This window comes from Mchenga conophoros, linkage group LG2, assembly GCF_057382185.1.
Source record: "Mchenga conophoros isolate Kocher_MC1m ecotype Shallow Benthic linkage group LG2, M_conophoros_male_GT1.1, whole genome shotgun sequence".
Taxonomy (NCBI): Eukaryota; Metazoa; Chordata; class Actinopteri; order Cichliformes; family Cichlidae; genus Mchenga; species Mchenga conophoros.
The window spans coordinates 26,182,690-26,203,655 of NC_140527.1; the positions used below are offsets into that span (position 1 = coordinate 26,182,690).

The 20,966-nt window shown below is 39.7% G+C and overlaps 1 protein-coding gene across 1 annotated transcript in view; it reads right to left on the reverse strand.

The window, feature by feature from the left end:
* The window catches only part of ctnna1 (catenin (cadherin-associated protein), alpha 1), an 80,511-nt gene extending 67,737 nt beyond the window's left edge, over positions 1-12,774 (reverse strand). Inside the window, exons 1-3 of the mRNA XM_085290364.1 lie at positions 12,463-12,774; positions 10,842-10,959; positions 10,407-10,602 (exon numbers count right to left, since the gene is read on the reverse strand). Of these exons, the coding sequence (XP_085146490.1) occupies positions 10,407-10,602; positions 10,842-10,946 (301 nt within the window). The 5' untranslated portion in view covers positions 10,947-10,959; positions 12,463-12,774. The remainder of the gene's footprint in view (positions 1-10,406; positions 10,603-10,841; positions 10,960-12,462) is intronic.
* Positions 12,775-20,966: the final 8,192 nt, after the last annotated feature.

Consider the following 20,966-nt stretch of genomic DNA (forward strand, 5'->3'; position numbering starts at 1 on the left):
ATGTCCCGAGTTCTGCTTCCTCTAAATGGATACTGTTGACCGAAGGTTCTCCTTTAGTCAGCAGATGAGCTGAACCTTTTAGGAAGGGGGAAAAAAAAGTGCACCACTGTGTTTAAAACAAGGACAGTGTAGCATCCAGTCGAACTGAGAAGGCCAGAACTGATGGTTGTTGAATGACCTTTATTATTCCTTGCCGTGTATCAGACAACGAACCAATGTAAGAGCTAGACAAACAAACAATTACCATATTATTCATGTAACACCATCTTAATCGCTCATTACGCTGGTCTAACGTTTTTTATTAAACTATATAATACATATTATGCATTTCAGATTGCTCAAATTAAATCATATACATTACAAACCTTGTTCCCCTGTCGACTGTAGCTAGAACCATTCGTTACCAAAATAAAAGCACAAACGTTATATTACGTGAATATGAGCTAGCTTTACATATCCGCCGTTACAGACAGCATAGCAAAAATGAAAACAGAAGAATAACCACTGTATACCAATTATTTTGTTTTCATAAAATGCCAGAAGCCCATATGACAACCAAGATGAAAATCTGATTACTTGCCCAGCTCTACCTGGCACATGCCTCATGAAGGCAGTGATTTAGAGATATGAGACACACATTCGTACACAGCAAGCCATGTATCACAAAATCTGCATAAAATGCTTTTCAGTGGGACTTCCAGTTGAGCTTTGATGGAGTAGGAAGAGAGTCTGGGAGCTCGCGCCAATTTTGATTAAATTGTTATTTATTCGCGCGTTTTGGCCATATTTCCAGTCCTGTTTTGGTTTGTGGATTGTCTTGTTGAGAAGTTTTACTCGGGCCGGCGTAAAATGGCAGCAAAAAAAAAATGTTAAAACCCGCAGTACTATTCAAACACAACTGAGGCCTAGTTTGCAAACCGCGACCACACCCTCGAGTGAGCCGTCGTCTCCTGCAAAGCCCCCCCCCAACATGTCAAGCTAATCCTGATATTGAGGCTCTCAAGGTCGAGTTGCTGGCTTCACTGAGGAAAGATATCGCCGACATCTTTAAAAAGGAACTTCAGGATACTCTTGGTGATGCTTTGTCTACCATTAAGTTCGACCTGCAGGCGGTGAAGATGCAGCTGGCGATCGATAAAGCTGCCAATGGAGGTACTGGTCTGTCACACACGGACCAGTACCTCCTGTTCAACTCCCATCACCCTCTGGAACACAAACTTGGAGTAATTAGGACCCTACACCACCGGGCAGAACATGTTCCCTCTAAGCCTGAAGGAAAAAAAGAAGGAACACACGTGTAAAGGAAGCACTTAAAACATGCGGCTATCCTAAATGGGCGTTCTAAAAGTCAGCAAAGAGGCACAGAAAAGAAGATCAGACACCAGCGAGGAGGATAAGAAAGACAGACGCAACAACATTGTCATCCCCTATGTAGCCGGTGTATCAGAGAAACACAGGAGAGTTTTCTCCAAGCACGACATCCCAGTGTATTTCAGACCCAGCAACACGCTCAGACAAAAACTGGTTCACTCGAAAGACAAAACGCCAAAACACAGACTTAACAATGTGGTGTATGCTGTACAGTGCAGCGAGGAATGCCCAGACCTCTACATTGGAGAGACCAAACAGCCACTTCACAAGCACATGGCACAACACAGAAGAGCCACCTCCACAGGACAAGACTCAGCAGTCCATCTGCATCTTAAGGACAAAGGACACTCTTTCGAGGATGCCAATGTTCACATTTTGGACAGAGAGGACAGATGGTTTGAAAGAGGAGTGAAAGAAGCCATCTATGTCCACTGTGAGCGACCATCTTTGAACAGAGGCGGTGGTTTACGACACCAACTCTCTGCCATCTATAATCCAGTTTTGAGATCCCTTCCCAGACGCCTTAACGCCCACTCACATCCTGGGCCATCTGATCTCAGGAATTCGCATGATAAGGTGGGGCCAGGTTTCACCATGAACTCACCTGAAACTCTGGCTGATTGGGACCCACGCCCAGTTTCACACCTTGGCTCAGGGGATTAGAGGATCATCAGGGGGTCCTTTTGTCCCTCTGTGGGGGGTCACTCCCACTAGGTTTATATCTGGGACTCTCCACCATTTGACCTTAGAACTGAAGAAGCTTCTCGGATGAGAGGTGAAACATCTTCAAGCAACTTAAAGAAGTCCAGACACTTTTCTTTGCAAGCTCCTTTGACTACGATGACCTGGATGACTGAGAATCTTCACAGACGTTTTTCTCTCAGGTCCACCAGTCTTATTCCAGGATTGATTTTTTTTCCATCGACAGAACTCTTAATTCATGTGTTAATTCTTCTGACTATTCTGGTATTGTAATATCTGATCATTCTCCTCTGCTATTGGATGTTCAGCTTTCTACCCATAAACATAGTCCTCCACTTTGGAGATTTAGCTCTCTCCTTCTGGTGGATAAAGAATTTTGTGAATTTCAAGCTCTATTGAGGAGTTCTTGTCCTTCAATCAGGATGATTCTGTTTCATATTCTCTGCTATGGGAGACTCTTAAATGCTACCTGAGAGGTCAAATTATTTCTTACTCTGGCCGTGCTAATAAAAAGATTAATGCCAGGCTTAAAGAACTTATAGCTGCAATTAGTAACCTTGATCAAAGTTATACACTGAACCCTTCTCCAGAATTACTGAAGCAGCGCCTTGATTTGCAAGCAGAATTTGATCTTATGTCAACCAAAGAGGCTGAGCACTTATTACTACGCAGTCGTGGCTCATATTACGAATATGGTTACAAGGCTAGTCGCTTGTTGGCACATCAGTTACGACGTCAGGCCTCCTCGCCTGGTTGCCCCTTGTCTCCCTTACTCTTTTTGCCATTGCCATCGAGCCTCTGTCTATTACACTGAGATCTTCTTCTGTATTCAGGGGAATCATCCGTAATGGAATTACACATAAAGTATCATTGTATGCGGATGACTTGTTATTATATATGACTGACCCTGCATGCTCCATCCCTGCTGTTTTAAGTATTCTGGAGAACTTCCGTTCGTTTTCAGGTTATAAATTAAATTTGGGGAAAAGTGAGTGTTTTCCTGTTAATACGGCAGCACGTCAACTTCAACAGTCCGATCTAACCTTTCGTCTCAGTCCATCTGGGTTTAAGTACTTAGGGATTAACGTGACTCGCTCTTTAGCTGGCCCTAAATCAGCAAATTTGTCTCCTCTTATATCAAGGATCACATCTGATATTCAAAGATGAGGTAATCTCCCCCTTTCTTTAATCGGTAAGATTAATGTTGTTAAAATGAACATCTTACCAAAATTTTTTATTTCAGTCAATTCCCTTATTTTTGCCAAAACATTTTTTTGTTTCACTGGACAAGATTATTTGTTCTTTCATTTGGGGAGGGAAGCCACCTAGGGTCTCTAAAACTTTGCTGCAGCGATGCAGATTTAGTGGAGGACTTGCATTACCTAATTTTTTAGCCTACTACTGGGCCGCTCAAATCCATAAACTTTGCTACTGGCTAAAATCTTCTGGTTCCTCGTGGTGTAAATTGGAGCTATCGTCACGTAAGGGCTCTTCTTTACCGGCTTTGCTCTATTCCTCTTTACCCGTAAAACCCTCTGTACACTGATAATCAGGTGGTTCTTAACACACTCAAAATCTAGTTTCAGTTTAGACATCACTTTAATTTTGTAATGCCGTCTTCCTCGGGTCCTCTAAGCGACAACCATTTGTTTCCCCCTTCACTTTTGGACTCGACATTCTCAGTGTGGTGTGACAAGGGTATAAAACAGGTCAAACATTTATATGTGGATGGTGTTTTCGATAGTTTTCCCAACTTGTCTTCTCGTTATAATCTCCCTATTACCCATTTGTTTCGCTATTTTCAAATTCGAAATTTTGTTGCCAAGTGTTTCCCAAATTTCCCGTCTTTACCTCCAGAACAGCAGTGGGAAACTACGTTATCATTTATTCCTCATCACAGAGGAACCATTTCGAAACTATGATGCTATTCTGTCTTTTAGCAACCACTCTAATGTTAAGCTTAAGTGTACATGGGAAGGAGAACTAGGAATTCGAATACATGAGGAGTCTTGGGAACAGGCTATAGCGAGGGTACGATCTTCCACGTCCTGTGCTCGTCTTGGACTCATTCAATTTAAGGTCATACACAGGGTGCATTTCTTTAAGTCTAGACTTTCTGAATTGTATCCAGAAGTGGAAAATAAATGTGATAAATGCCATGGTTCTCCTTGTCACCTTAGCCACATGTTTTTTCTGTGTCCTGAGCTACAAGGTTTCTGGACAGGGGATTTTGCTATTATGTCAACTGTTCTTGGGGTAACTCTTCATCCTTGTCCTCCAATTGCTGTATTTGGGATTCCTGTTCGCTCACTTACACTTGATTCCACACAAGAGGATATTATAGCCTTCACATGCCTATTAGCGAGACGTCTAATATTGTTGCATTGGAAGTCTGTTAAGTATCCTACTATTTCCCGGTTGCTTACCATTTCCCGGTGGCTTAAAGATGTTTTTTTTTTTAAACTTGAAAAAATTAAATATACGTTGAGAGGTTGCACAGCCAAATTTTTTCACAAGTGGCAACCCATTATGCTCTTATTTTGCTAGTCTAGAGGTGTTGTCTGTTTAAATCTACTTCTGTTACTGTTATATTCCTCTAATATGTTTGATGGTTGTGTTGATCTGTGTGGGACTGGGGGGGGGGGGGGGGGGGGGGTTGTTTTTTTTTTTCATATATATTAAGTTTATTTACTTAGGTTGATTGTATTTCGGTAACTGCAAGTACTGTTTTCTTTTTTCAATAAAAATATTTTCAAAAAAAAATGCTTTTCAGTGCAATGAATCACTTTTTTGTGGTTCATTAAAAGACAAAAAAAAGAAGAGTAAAAACACAATCATTAATAGTAGTTGCCGCCTACAGGGAGTGACCAATGACTGAACACATTTTGTTTTTGAAATCTTCATCTGAGATATAGGCATTTGTCAGCGTTTCTGGTTATACATGGATACACACACACACACACACACACACACACACACACACACACACACACACACACACAAAAAAGGGAGGTCAAAACCACAACAAAAGGCTCGGTGTCTGCTCTGTCCAGCACCATGCTTTGTTCTACATTGGATGGGTTTGCACAGTTGACTGGGCACATAAATAAATTCTGTAGTCATGAACAAAGCAGGAAATCAGTAGTTTACTTCAGTGGAGACAAATTTAACCTCAAACTCTGAAAAAGACCGTAAAACCACCATCGTTGCCCCAGAAATGCGCAGCCACAAAAAGAAAAGAGAGAAAACCTGTTGTGTCTACCTTTCTAGCATGTGGTGCAGCTTTATAGAAACTGGAGAGGAGATATGACAAGCAGAATGAATAATTTTCTTTGGCCAGTGTGATGTGGAATAAAGATGAATGAAAATTAATTTAGCTGTTAATGTTTACCTTCAGTTATTAGGATCTTGCCAAACACTTCACATATCTCAACCTGATTATTTAGATAGCAGATCTATTTTTTATTTTTTTTTGGGGGGGGGGGGGCAGTGAAATATAGAAGTGCTAACACAGAAGCCATTTTCCTAGCTTGCCTGATGCATTCTGGAACTAACTGACTAGTTCTGAACAGTATCTATACTGTGGTGTACGTTATTGCATGGAAGCTTTCAAATTATTTACACAAAATGTAAATAAAGGCCATTATTACACTGTCACACATTTTACTATACAAGTGATTGTTTAACAAAAAAAACAATTCTAGGACAAAATCCTGCTTGAATTAAACCTAATGAATAAACCAAGAAAAAATTTTTTTAAAAGGCATCTTCCCCCAAACTGTCAAAATTTCATGTTAAATTTCCATTTTGACAGAAACATAAAGGCAGTTAAAATGACTAATTTTACTCACCGTCTTCTAAAATTTCACTGTTCAAAGAAATTAACAAACAAATAAGCAGAAATGGACAGATTTAACACTTTGGGATCCAACGTGTCCCTTCTAGCTTGTAAAGGAAGATAGAACGTTGGAAGCAAAGCAGCTTGGCTGCTGTGTTCACACTAGATCCACGCTGCCAAAATACTGCTTTGTGGTTTGTTCAGAGAACCAGTTTTAAAAAGTTTATATAAACACTACAACGTCAAACAGACAAGCAAATAGACTTCCTCCCAGAAATGATACATTTTTTACTGTATGTGGCAAATGTAGAAAGCTTCAGTCATTCAAAGGCGCGTGTATCTCAACGGACAACACTGCTGTGACCATCTGTGAGCCAGAAGTGGCTGTGGCTTTAGCAGCACCACATCAGCAGCAACTGTCATATCATCAACTGGCTTCAAAACAAATCTACAGTTACAATAACTCAGTCTCCAATATACCACCAACAGTCCAAAAGATTCATTAAATAATCCCTGCAGATCTAAAATAGAGCAATACTACAAATACCTAAGAAAAGTGAGTCATAAATAGGGATGGGTACTGGTATCCGGTTCTGACATAAACGGTAGTAACCAGACTGAAAAGCAGCGCACATTTCGGTGCTTTATTTCAGTGCTTTTTTTTTTCTCCCTGAGATGTCATACACTTTGAATTCTAGCCAATCATTTTACGTTTCCGAGGATAGTAGGCAGGTCCAGGTACATACGTTCTTTTAGAGCAGAGCTACAGATTAAAAATGCCCAAGGCCAAGCAGTCAAAAGTCTGGCTGTACTTCACAGCAAAATTTGCAAACTCAGCAGCCTGCAACAAGTGCTTTAAAGTGATACTGTGCAAAGGAGGTAAAACCTCAAATCCGATGAAACACCTGGCGACGCATAGCGTTTTTTTTAAAAGCCGAAAAATGCGCCGTATTTGATAGCTTGCTGCGAGACCTCACACCGAGCGCATCTACTGCGGGTGGGTTGCCTGTTATCGAACCCGGAGTTAGCAACATCCCCCAAAAACACGAAGAGGAGAGTCCTGGCCCCTAGCCCTGCCAGTGTAGCAGAAAAGATGACGGATGATGATGGCAGCAGCAGCCGTTCTTCTCTGTGTGAGTAGCTTAATGCTGTCCGTGTGTAATTTACGTTGAGTAGGCTAACCACGTTATTACATTAATGCATGTAAGGTGAACTAGCAAACACTGTTGTAGTTACATGCAGCTGTCTTCTTGTTTGATGGCAGATGCTCCCTTCGCCCTGGCCAAAAAGGCTAAAATGACCAAAGAAAAAGTGGAAAACAGTTAAACATGAGAGGTTTTTGGACAAAGTTTGTGTTTTTTCCCCCATTGATTAAGCACTGCTTCCAGCCAAGAGTGATATCATATATGCCCCATAGCTGCAGAAAAGGTTAACATTTTTTTCTTTTTACAAAAAAATAAAACCACACAAACCCAGCTGAACATGAGGTTTTTGGATCAATTTTGTGTTCTCCATTCTTTAAGCACCGGTTTGAGCACCGTTTAAGCACCGGCACCGTTTCAAAAGTACCAGTTTGGCACCAGTATCGGATAAAACCTAAACGATACCCATCCCTAGTTAAAGAAATTATTGAAACCTCAGATTAACACAAAGATGTTAATGTTTCCTGGGACATTTACTGAGACACTACTTGCTACCAATAATAACTTTTTAATTAAATTTAACAAAATCAACCATTTCTCTTGTAACTTTACAGTAATGAAGGTATTTTTAAAATGCACATTTGGAGTTTTTCTTCCTACTTCAGTGAAGCATTGTTTACTTAACTAAAAGTTGCACCACTAAAGGCATAACACACCACTCGCGCAGATTCTGCCCATTTTAGTCTGACAGAGCGAAAGCAGTTTGTGCAAATGATCGACAACACAAACCTCAAACACAGTCTGCTACACCCTTAGGATGTTACTCCCCCCTGAACAAAATCAATAAGGCCATTTTCAGGGGACAGATAGTGATCAGTGCTCCTTTAATAAACTTCCATCTGTTTAATGCTCACCTGCGGCCCACCAAGTGCATGATGAAATGATTAAAATGTATATCACACAGTAAGGCTCCAAAACAGCAGGACAACAAAGACACAGAGGGAAGGGCAACAGAGATGGAACAAGGACAAGAGCAGACAGAAAGGACCGAGTAAACAAAAAGTCTTTAAAAGGGAAAAGAGGGCATAATTGCTGCAACAACCACTTGAACATGCAATATATACAGAGTTTTTATTTATTATTATGTCAGTGATTTCTTTGCGTTTCCTTTTAAACAGCTGGTAATCCACAGCTGGGTAGAAAATGCTTTCTGAATCCAGGGTGGTTTTACCCTACTCAATGGCTATATTATCAGTCTAGGCACGCTCCACTGAGCAGCATGGCATAGCTGACAGCCAGGCCTAGGCACCAGCTAACAGTCACTGAATTCCAGCCCAGTGACAGCTTACCATAACTACAGTAACATTCCTGGGCACTGAGCACAGCACAGGCTATCTAGCAACATGTCTTCTACCTCCCAAATACTCAGAGCTGAGCTTGAGCAGGGGACATCTAACTCACTGGGCATCAAGGGGAAGGGGGGCAGAGGAAAAAAAAAGAAGAAAAAAAAGAAAAGAAAAAAGGACAGAGCTACAAAGATGTCACTTCAGAAGGTGATAACAGCCACCCTCCAGTCATAGCTCCTTGGTCTCAATGGTCTCCTAGCGTGTCAAAAGACGGATATGATATACGGAAAAAGAGAGAGTCAATGAGACTTGCTGTGTGGTTGTTAAGATGATGGAACCTGCTATCGCAAGACAAATTGTAATTGCATTGGCTGGTGATTTTTATGGTGGATTCCTGTCTTGAGACTTGAGGAAGTCATGAAATTGAATTTGAAATGGACTGTGCGTGGGAGGCCTCCCACCAGGCAGGTGGATATAGCCATTTAAATAAATTTGACATCACTGGTGACATCTGCAAACTTTTTTTCCTTCTCTGGTCTCCGTGGCAACAACTAAGAAGGGAAGCATTCTGATTAAAAAGCAGGAACAACAGTGCACAGCTCATGTGTCACTTCTGCCATATGAGTTTGTATACCACTAATCACCCCAGTAAGATGACTAATTACACAGAATAACAGACCTCTCCACCAACACAAGCCTCCACGGATCACTTTTGACGTTATCTGCAATATCAGGGTTTATTCTGTAACAAAAAAAAAAACGTTTTGGCCTTAGATAAAAGGAAAATGATCAGGGCTGTGATTTTGAAGTTTTTCCAAGCTAAAATGCATTTTGTTTATCAAAACAGTCCAAACCACAGGAAGTGTATTGACCTCTGTTAAGGCTGCTAACACACTCTTTGGCTATGTGAATCAATCAGACTTGTATACAGAGTCAAATCCAAAGACCTATTCTGAGCCAGGAAAAATCTTGAATACCGCCAACTTTGGGTACAAATAAACCTTACAGACTTGTACGCAGATCCAGGTGTAGGTGCAAACTTGTGCCCTGTCTCGGTTCTAACAGTGGGCTGTTAACGGGTACAGAAACCTTCCTCAACCCACTGTGCTAATCATAAAACCCCAGTTCCGCAGAGATGAGCACAATAATGTAGGGCCCAGATAGTGTGTGTGATATCACTCCAATGTTAGAAGAAATATAATAAAACTGTAAATCGGCATCAATCTTTTTGATGCTAACCATAACATAAATCTTCTAAATTTTCTATCATACAAAACCTCTTTTTTTTTTTTTCACAACTGTTGATATTTGGCAATCAGTACAGAACGTGCAATTACTACATGTTACACCCTAATTTGTATACATTTTATGATTTCTGGCAAACACAAGATTTAAATTGGAATTTAGTTCTTCGTGTGAGTACTGCATAGTTTATAGTAGACTGCTCAGTAAGGATTTTTAAAAGCCAAGAATACCCCACACACTACCCAAAAATAAGTTCTGAACATTAAGAAACAAGTAAAATAATACTGATTTGATGTTATGCAAACCTCTATAATATAACCACATCTTGGTATCCTTCTATAACAAAAACAAAGGACAAGAAACGGGAGGAAGCACAGAAAATACAACACTGAATATGGTGAGGTTGATTCTCAAGTTCAGATAACTGGGGAGTATCCTAACACTGCGCTAAGAGAACACGCAGGCTTCTCTGGGAAAAGTGGTTAAATTTGATCCCCACAGAAGGTACGGGAATGACACCATCTAGCATGAAATGAATCTGAACCATGTGCATGCTTAAACTGAAAGTCTATTAATGGCCTCATTGAAAAACCCATTTCTAAAAGAAATCTATCAGACTCAAACCATATTCTTATTTCAAGGATTTTTGCTGGAGTAGATGATGTATACATAGCTTATGGTTTATTTTTCATCCGTCCTATCTTAAGAGGCACTCTGTACAAGCATGAAGCCACACTGCTGCAATTCGTATTTTCAATATACCTTGCTTGCGGACATCTTCCACAGCAGCAGTCAGCTCATCCTTGAGGAACTGACTTTCCTTTGCAATCTTTTCGCCTTTTTCAAGGAAGTTCTCGGTAGCAGTCTCCACTGATGCAGCCAAAACATGGGCCTTCTTAGAGCGTCCCTTCCTCTTGTTAGATGGGCCTTTATTGCTGGTGTTTACCAAAGTGGTGACCTATGGCAGAGATTATTAGGATATTATATACCTGCCTACAGTTAATAAATTGTGATAAGTCTAAAAAAAACAAAACAAACAACATATGACATAGTAAGGCAAAATAACAGTTCTAAAATGGTGAAATGCAAGAATGAACCACAGGGGGGAAAAAACACCACATTTTTTCACTTTGCTGTTTTGTGAAATAAGATGTGTAAGGTGCCTCATTTTAATAATACTAATACTTGTTGTATTACCTGTGTGACCAGAGGCTCCAGTAGCCTTTCTACTGCCAGAGTACGGATCTCCAGGCTCTTCGGGTCCCATTTAAAGTTGATGTTTGGTGCGGTGTTGCTAGTCATGATGTCTAGTTTACTGGGTTTCAAAAAAAATAAATAAAATAAAACAAAAAACAAAAACAAATGACAAATTAATTCTTCTGAAGCAGAAAATGTAGACTACAGAAAAAAATGGACATCTCTGTCCTTTGATTACTCAATATTTGCTTCCCTGAATGACTTAAAAGTTATAATTTCTCTTCACAAATCAAGATTTCTGTCAGATTATCAGACTAGTGTCTAGAACTTGGTGCATTAAAGAAATTATTAAAGTCCTTGTTAGAGCCAGCAGTGCTCCATTGCTTTCAGAATGAATGCCAACGGCAGAGCACAGCAACACAGTGGCCCAATTTCAATTTCTCTTTTCAGGCAGTGGCTGTGACTCCATTGATTAGCTATCAAACATGGAGGGGCAGGGATAATCAGGATGGCCCGAGGGCTGAGAGGCTTCAACTGAAAAGTTGGTCAGCTGTATTATGTGAGGAATTACAACACTAGCTATTAGCCTACATTACCAACAAAAGTACAAAAATATTAAGAGGGGAACATGGCAACCATGGCTTTCTAATTTTATAGTGAATCGTTATATATTAGAGCTATTTTCAGTTCTACTGTATTATTAACCACTTTTCTTCTTTCTAATATACACAGAGTTTCTACCCATGAGTTAACACGCAGTGAAACTGATAATGTTGTATTGAAAGAAAAAGTGTATTGGGGAAAAAAAAAAAAAAAAAAAAAAAAAATTCTTTAAAGGTTGTTTGAGGAAGACGTCTGTTTGTCCAGACAACATGACGCATTTCCACTGAAAGCAACATTAAAATGCTAGTCATGAGACGAAGGTTAATCTGGGCCAGCGTGGGAGAAACTGCGTTCGACTGCTCTGTATGGGCGTGGTACATGTCGCAAAGTGATATCTACAAATCTCTGCAAATTAAATCGAAACCGTCTAGCAGGTTTGGGGGGGGTTTATGTACGCGACTTAGGCAAAAAATAATAATATTAACGGTTTAAAACTGTCAAACTAAGCCATGTGTAGGTACCAAGAAGTGTATATAATGTATCCAAACAGGAAAAATTACGTAACAAAACAGAAACATGTTAACACTTGCTGAGAAGCACTAGGGTGGGTCAATCACCTGGTGTGCTAACATTAGCTCAACTTCCACCTGTTGCAAAAACTACCTAAACAAACGTCGGTTTTACCCCGTCAAAAAGCGTTAAGCGAGAATATACAAAGCAGAAGATACTCGTGTACACATTTAACAGCCAATAACTGTCCACCTCAAGTCATTTTCAATACTTTATTAACAGCAGGCTACAGGTAACAGGTAACCAGCTTAGCTTAGCGTAATGCAGGTTGCCTGCTGTAACACGGAGCTCTCCAAACACAGCGATGAGCTAAAGCTAATGCTAAGCGACAAACAACTGTTAGCCTGCTTTCTGCGAGAAACTTTACCGACGGCCCAAACAACTAGTCCACTCATTTTGTTTAAGTATTCATTGTATGTAAAGTAAGAAAGACTCGTTATATACTCACCGACAACAGTCCGCTAGACAAAGTGAAGTTTAAAAGTTCAAAATGGAGGAATGGGAATTACGGAATTCCTTGCGTCAAAAGTTCTCCTCCCGTTTCCTCGCCCCACGGACTTAGTTTAACTGCGCCGCTCACTCACGATAAACACTCCCTCCGCTCGACGGCTATACAGAAAAGTATCACAAGAGCTCCAGCAAGTCAGCTGAAAAGTTTCGGTTAAGAGAATTTCGATGGCGTAACGTATTGCCCAACAATAGATGAGGTAAAAGGAGGAGGAGGGGGGGGGCGCTGGGCGGTGACCAAGTTCCTGAACTTCCAGGCAGCGGGGAAGGGAGGACACGGGCCACAGCAAGTCCGTAAAACCAGGAGGTGTTTTAGGCGTGGCGCTCGCTGTGTATGTCCATATATGGATTAATTACTGCTTCCATAAAGGCAGGAGTAGGGAAGAGCTATTTAAACTGTTGGGCGAAAAAACAGACTTCTGACAGAGGATGGAAAATAAACTGCAAGTAGTTATTATGAAGAAATCTGATTTTTAAATATGACATTTGATTTGAGGGGATTTTCAGACGTGACATTTTGTTGTAATAGTTTTTGTTTTGTTTTTTCTGCCAGGATTTCTTCGACATTCAATCGTAACGGCTAAACTAGAAAGCCATAAAAAGATTTACTCTTCTTAAGTCTGTCACAACAGAAAAAATAATCATTAAAAACAGTGAAATTCTCCGTGAGCAAATCAGTTCATTATCTCGTATTATTGCTAACTCGTGTATTGGACCTTTGTCTCCTGTCTTTACTTTCCTCTCTGCACTGCACCACTCAGTGATAGCAATGAGGCGGTGTCGATAACAAACTCCAAGGTTTAAGGTTATTACCACAGGCAGTGGCTCTTTTGTCTGTTGCTTATTTTCTTACTGTCTCTCTGTGTGTGCGTCGCTAGCAGAATGTAAAACAGAGCCTTTTCAAACTGAAACCTTCTTTTTGTGAAGTATCACGAAGACTCACAAATAGCTATTTGCGTTATATAGTGCTGTGCAAAAGTCATTAGAATTCTGCAAACTCTGTTTTTTCCTTATTTACTGTACTTCTATTTATCTTAGCACATATTTCATAAAACATAAATATGCAAAACTAGACGGGTGAATCAAAACTTTTGCACATTTTGTACCTTCTGTTAACTTGCTGATTATCTTCCTTTCAGTTGATTTAATTTTTAATTTTAACTCAATTTAGAGCAGCTCGATTTGTTTTAAACTAAAATTATGTTTATCTTTTGTTAATGCTAATGGGTTTTACATGTTAGCAACTCTGTATAACAGAATCCCCTAGGGAAAGCCAGCTGATGTGGCATCAGGTGCACAGACACAATGGGCACATTGAAGCGCCATTTATTCATTTATTATTAATAAATAAACATCATATGGAAACACTGCAGGCATTCAAGACAAGTAAATTAACCAGCATATCTATATCTAGAAATGCTTTGTGGATACGCAAACATGTGCAAATTCAACTCTTACAAGGTCAAGAGCAAATATATCTCACATATGTCGTGGACTGAGACATTTGATAAACATATTCAAGTGCTGGGTATTTTGGTTCAGGCTTGATGAAGTGTGAAAGACATAAATAGATTATCTAAAGAGGCCAGGTGCCACCCCTCTAGCCTCACTTTTCTAATTCACACATACACGCACACACGTATAGCAGTGGTAGCTTCAGTGCTTGGTTCTTGGTTGTATAGAACTAGCTGCAGAGCTGGCAATTAATAGTTTATTAATTAAGTTCAATCTGTATCCTCCTAATGTTATGTGTGTTTATGGCACAAGACACCTCTTAAAGAAATACAGTACTGTGAAAAAGTCTTGAGTTACCCCTCATTTTGTAACATTTTGCTTCCAAGGAGCCAGACTTTCTTGCAATATTGCAAAGTGTTTGTAAGTAAAAGTCCTCCAGGCTTTTCTTCTGCCATTGTTTGCTTTTTAGCCATTTTTAGTCCAGTCCTTGTACCTGACCACTTTCAGAGGAATGTGTTTTTGTGTTTGTTAAGCTACTTAACATGGACCTGTGAAAATCATGTGCTTGAGAAAGGGGGGGGAATCCAGCAAAGACCTGACCTGAGAGGTACAACTGGCCTACTGTTCAGGAAAGCCACTAAAGGCTAACAGAGGAATAAAAAGACTGAAGTATGCCATATTAGATAAGAGCTGGACTAAATAATCTCTTATCTCTGTGCTGGTGTTGTTAATGTTGGTCAGCATTGCTACTGACCAGTCATATTGTTGTGACGTGATAGCTTTGGAATATTGAGAAAAAAGAAAACAAATTACTTTGTTTATATTAAACTCTTATGGAACAAATGGTAAGTGGTTCATTTTTTAAAAGTTATTTTATTTAACAAACATATGATCAAGTTAGCATTTCTTTTAGCCAAATTTAGATTACTTGTGTTGGTTTGCTCAGACAGCGTGACTGGTCAGTTGCAATGTTGAGCCAACATTGTTATGATGATGTTGTACACACAAAACCAACACTGGGGTGTCAGTTCAGACCTAAAAAGGAGTCGCAGCAGGTCTTTTGGAGCGATTAATCCAAGTTTGACATTGTGGGTTTTAATTTTTATGAGAATGTATGGAGTAGCTCAGAAGAGAGGAACAACAGTGAGTGTCCACAGCCATGTGGAGAATACAGTGGAGGCTCTGTCGTGGTTTGAGGCTGAATTTAATCCAGTGGTGTTGGATATCTTGTCTAAACTGACTGAATTATGATTGCAGAAAAGTACCATGAGATTTTGATCCATCATGCAATACCAAGTCTGATTGGCAACAGCTTCATATTCAAGCATAACAATGATCCCAAACACACTGCCACTGCAGTGAAAGCATAACTGAATAGAAAAACACACAATGGAACACTATCAGTCGTTGACTGGCACCCACAGAGCCTGGACCTCAACATTATTGAAGCAGTGTGGTTCAATGAAGCTTCAAAACTGTTAGAATCGCACAAACTATACATGTTTGCATGTTTCAATAGATCTCTGCACAATGGATCTGTATTGTCTAGAGATGGCACGATACCACTTTTTTATGTCCGATACCGATACCGATATCATAAATTTGGATATCTGCCAATACCGATATGAATCCGATATAGTGTTTTTTAATCAACAAAACTGTTTTTTAAAATATCTTGCTGCATTTTGCAAGTCTGCAAGTTCATACTCAAGTTTAAAACAACAACTACACTAAAGCTATTCTGTTATACCTGTATACAAAAAAAATATTTCATAGTTCAGCAATACTGATCAATCTAATAAACTTAGACCTACACCATCCTCCCTATTCTGGTATTTTAAAGAGTACTTAGCGTAAATATTAAGCAACCTAACTAATAGGGTTCCAACTCCCAGCAACAACAAAAAGAAATAAATAAAAAATAAGGAACCACCCCTCACGCTCCACCTCATGATGCTTAATCAACGTAATCAACCTTAATTTGATGCAGTGTGAAAAAAAATGCACAGAAATCAATTATTTTTCAAGAAATATTAAATAGATTCAGCATCTTTCTTCAACAAAATTGCAGACTGCACAGATGGTACCTTCCCAAAGTAAAAAGTACTATAGCTTACTAGGGTATATATTAGACTTAATAGTCACTATATACAGTAATTGACTTCTATTCATTTTACATCAAATTAAAACTTTGGGTGTCAGATAATTATTTATTAAAAGCTCGACATTTTAAATGAGAATAAGAAAGAAAAATATGTCTTTGTGCCCCCTTTTCCCTGTTAATGCTCTATCGGCCCCCCTGGCTAAACTTTGCTAGATCCGCCCCTGCACAGTTACCAGGTCAGCTACATAAAAAAAGATCCTGGTGTAGAAAGAAATATTAAATAAATTCTAACAACAGCTTATCAAGCTTAAACGTTCTGCTGTTGTTCAGCCGCTGGTTTCCTCTTTCTGGTGCAAAGTGGGCCAAAAACAAACAAGAGACACGGACTCGCGACAGAAAAGCCGATCAGCTGATCATTAAGCAGTTTCATGATTGAAGTAGCAGCCGGTATGGAGTTAAATCAGGGCCATAATGTTTGTGTAGTTAAAAGAAAAATTTGAAATCGAAAATATGTAAACTGAAAGCAAAAGTCACATTTTTAGAGTGAACTTCGAAAAAGAAAGAGTTGGATTTAAAATAAAATCAAACGTTTTGAATATTTGTATTAACTGAAAACCCAATGGTTCTTTTATCTATAATTTCTCTAAGTAAACTTTATTTAAAATTTTTCAGTAATCTTTTTTTCATTATTATTATTTTTAAAAAATCTATTCAGTCTCAGATTACATTTTTTCAGATTCAGATCTTTTAAATTAATGTACAAAAAAAAATCTTCAGGTTCGGATTTTTCTCTCAGCTTCAATTTTTTTTTATTCACTTTCAGATCTCTATTTTTCAGTTACAGACTTTTGGCCCTGTTTTGGCCTGGTGGGCGTGGCTACACAGAGAGGGGCGGGGAATCATGAGTGACAGCAGACCGCTGCAGGCTCAAGATGGTCCATTTTTCATGTTGCCTTCAGGAAACCTGGGAATGAACATAATTTATCAAACACCTCCTGCACTGTATTATTTGATAATGTTTAGAAAACATGTCATGCATAACTGCTAAAACTCAGTTACTAAAGCTCTTTCAAGCAGTAATGTGTACAAATTACGCCGTAACTGATCAATTATGAGACGTTTTCCCAGCCACTACGTGAGAAGTGGTCATTTCCCATGCTCTCAAAGTAGCGCGCATTGTATCGGGTGGGGGCTGCTTTTAACTTGTCCCTCAGTGAACGATGGCGTCGTCTTCCAACAACACTGCTGGCGCGAACAATCAGGTGAGTGTTTAAGTTCGGAACAATTACACTGCAGTCTGTGAATACTACGAATTTAAGAAGTGGCTTAGCTGCTCCTAAATTAAATACAAAGAATTTTACGTTACTTCACTAACTTTGTTGTTCTCCAAGCTTACAGATCAACTAGGACGTAAGTTTCAGCCGAAAATGATAGCGAGGCGTTTCTGTTGAGCTAGCATTTCAGCAAAAAACGTTATAAAATAAAAAAACAGAATAGCCGAAAAATTAACCGTAACAATAGCCACTTCTTAAATTCGTAGTATTCACAGACTGCAGTGTAATTGTTCCAAACTTAAACACTCACCTGATTGTTCGCGCCAGCAGTGTTGTTGGAAGACGACGCCATCGTTCACTGAGGTACAAGTTAAAAGCAGCCCCCACCCGATACAATGCGCGCTACTTTGAGAGCATGGGAAATGACCACTTCTCACGTAGTGGCTGGGAAAACGTCTCATAATTGATCAGTTACGGCGTAATTTGTACACATTACTGCTTGAAAGAGCTTTAGTAACTGAGTTTTAGCAGTTATGCATGACATGTTTTCTAAACATTATCAAATAATACAGTGCAGGTGTTTGATAAATTATGTTCATTCCCAGGTTTCCTGAAGACAACATGAAAGAAAAATGGACCATCTTGAGCCTGCAGTGGTCTGCTGTCACTCATGATTCCCCGCCCCTCTCTGTGTAGCCACGCCCACCAGGCCAAAACAGGGCCAAAAGTCTGTAACTGAAAAATAGAGATCTGAAAGTGAAAAAAAAAAAATTGAAGCTGAGAGAAAAATCCGAACCTGAAGAATTTTTTTTGTACATTAATTTAAAAGATCTGAATCTGAAAAAATGTAATCTGAGACTGAATAGATTTAAAAAAAAAAAAATAATGAAAAAAAGATTACTGAAAATTTTTAAATAAAGTTTACTTAGAGAAATTATAGATAAAAGAACCATTGGGTTTTCAGTTAATACAAATATTCAAAACGTTTGATTTTATTTTAAATCCAACTCTTTCTTTTTCAAAGTTCACTCTAAAACTGTGACTTTTGCTTTCAGTTTACATATTTTCGATTTCAAATTTTTCTTTTAACTACACAAACATTATGGCCTTGATTTAACTCCATAGCCGGAGAGCGAGAGGCAGTCGCTTGTTAAGCTTAACGTGGGAATGCTTTACAAACATTCAGAGATGGACTTACACACTTGCTTTACTTCTCTCGGGGATAACTTTGTCGGAGATGAAATGCCAGGTTGCTAGCGAAGCTCCACATGCTATCCAGACCACCGACAGGTCCCGCATGCCACAGCTGCTCTATCACGTGATGCATACTGCTCCGACTGCTAACGTTCTGAGGTGAGTTACGGCGTGTTGCAAGTTTTGTGAGGTGCTTTCGTGATATTTAATGGATCGGATTACATTTTTTATTTTTCTCCGATATCCGATCCAGTAATTTAGGTCAGTATCAGACCGATACCGATACGTAATATCGGATCGGTCCATCTCTAGTATTGTCCAAGCAAAATATGAAGAACTGATGGGTGAGATAAGACTTTTCTACAGTGCTTCACGTCATGGTTCCAAAAAGAGAGGACAGTCATCAGTAATTCAAAGCAGTGGACACACAGAACACTACAATCAACAATGCTGTCTTGTCCTGCAGCCAAGCACAACTAACACACTTCTATTTGTTGGCTTGAGTAGGTGTTAATTAAGAAGCTCCACCAGTGCAGCATGAATTACGGTCTTGGAGAGAATGAGCTTACAAATGTACTTATCAAGCTCTTAATGAAGGCCTCGGAATATAATTATCTTTCAGAAAGACACTCCTTAATGTTTTTTGGGGTTTTTGTGCAATAATAATTTGTGAAGTAATTGTTTTCGCCATAGAGTTTTGACCATGTTAAAACTTAAGGAGTAATGGATTCAATTTCCATATTAAATTCTTTGGGATGGAGATACAGCAGTGAACTATCTTGTGTACATTATTAATTTCAGTGTAGAACAGAGAAAACCGGCATGTACATAGTGTAACAGAGATCTGTTTATCCAATTAATACTCCGTAGAGAAGACGGTTTAGATGTGGTGTAATTGTGTTCTTGAATGATGAATGTTTGTCTAAGTAACAGCTTGCTGGGAGGACAAGTTTGGGTGTCCTTGAACTTCATCTTTTTGTACCTGTTGGGCCCGACAAATGATAAGAGCGCAGCATGCTATAAATAATTCCTTCTCATTATGTGGAAGTGCACATGTTTGTCACATACTGAATGTATAATTGAGTGCATGCAAATCTTCAGAGTGTGGCACTAGAAAAATAGAAAATGCGGCAATATTATTTTGTGCTACGTCAGGTGAATATTACAAAAATCAAAATACAAAAATGGTATTTATGCTATCTTTCCTCTTAGCTTTCATGGATTCTATAGATTAGCTCTACATTTCTATTCAGGGGACACTGTATGTTACAGCTTCCTGTCAAAGTAGTTACTCATGCTTTGACGGTGACTGAACTGGAAGCTGCCTCGTTGCTGGAGGAATTTTGTTCCCTGACATAAGGAACACAGCGACTATCAGTCTGCCTAGGACCACCTGACTCATTCTGACAGCTGTCCATGGAGCTGCATGATGTCATCTGCAGGCTTTCCCTTTCCTAAGCAAAACCCTGTACCTTGATTAGAAATGAGTGTGTGGTGATGCATGGCATCAGAGAGAAGTCAGCCGACTAGTGACGCTAATGATAATCAGTCATTCATCGAGACAGTCCAGCAAAGCGGAACAGAAACGCACATTATTCCAGTGGACAAACAATAAGCCCTTATGACATATCAGACATGCCTACAGGTAGGTGTTAGGACGGTGATGTCATAATATCAGAGGTCTGCCTTGCTTGTCTGACTGGACATATCGGAAGGTCACAGTGACCTGCTGAGCTCCACCTGCTGGTTTAGGCTTTTTGATCACACTCTTCCCTGCTGTCCCAGTGGAGCTGCTTTGACAGAACCTCTCCTTGACTTACAAAAAAAGCAAGGAACTAACGAAATAACCCTTTTTCTGTTTCTGGGTCAAGTATAACAAGTATAGCTATGAACTGATCTGAACGTGCCTCCTTTTCACTCTTCACACGTTTCTTACTGTTTATTCAGTAGTCTGGCATTTGGCTAGGGTCAGTGTCACTACTGGTAACACGAGCAAGGGTTGCACAGGTAGTCCAACTCCTCCAGGATGTCACATCAATACTTGCCATTGCCAGAAGGCTGGCTGTGTCCCCCAGTGCAGTCTAAAGAGCATGAAGGAGATTACAAGGAGCTGAGAACAGGCTCGCTGAGAGCAGACTCACTCTGAGCACATGTGACAGACTGAAATGGTCTGGAGAAACTGTGGAGAACATTTTGCTGTAACATCGTTTAGTATGACCAGTTTGGTGGTGTGTCAGTGATGGTCTGGGGAGACATATCCATGGAGGGACACACAAGCCTGCTATTAGGTATCTTAGGATGAAATCCTTGGCTCCACTGTCAGACACTGATGCAGCAGGCCTTGGATTCCTTCTGATGGACAACAGTGCCCAGCCTCATGTGATGAGAAATGCAGGCAGTTCCTGGAGGATAAAGGAA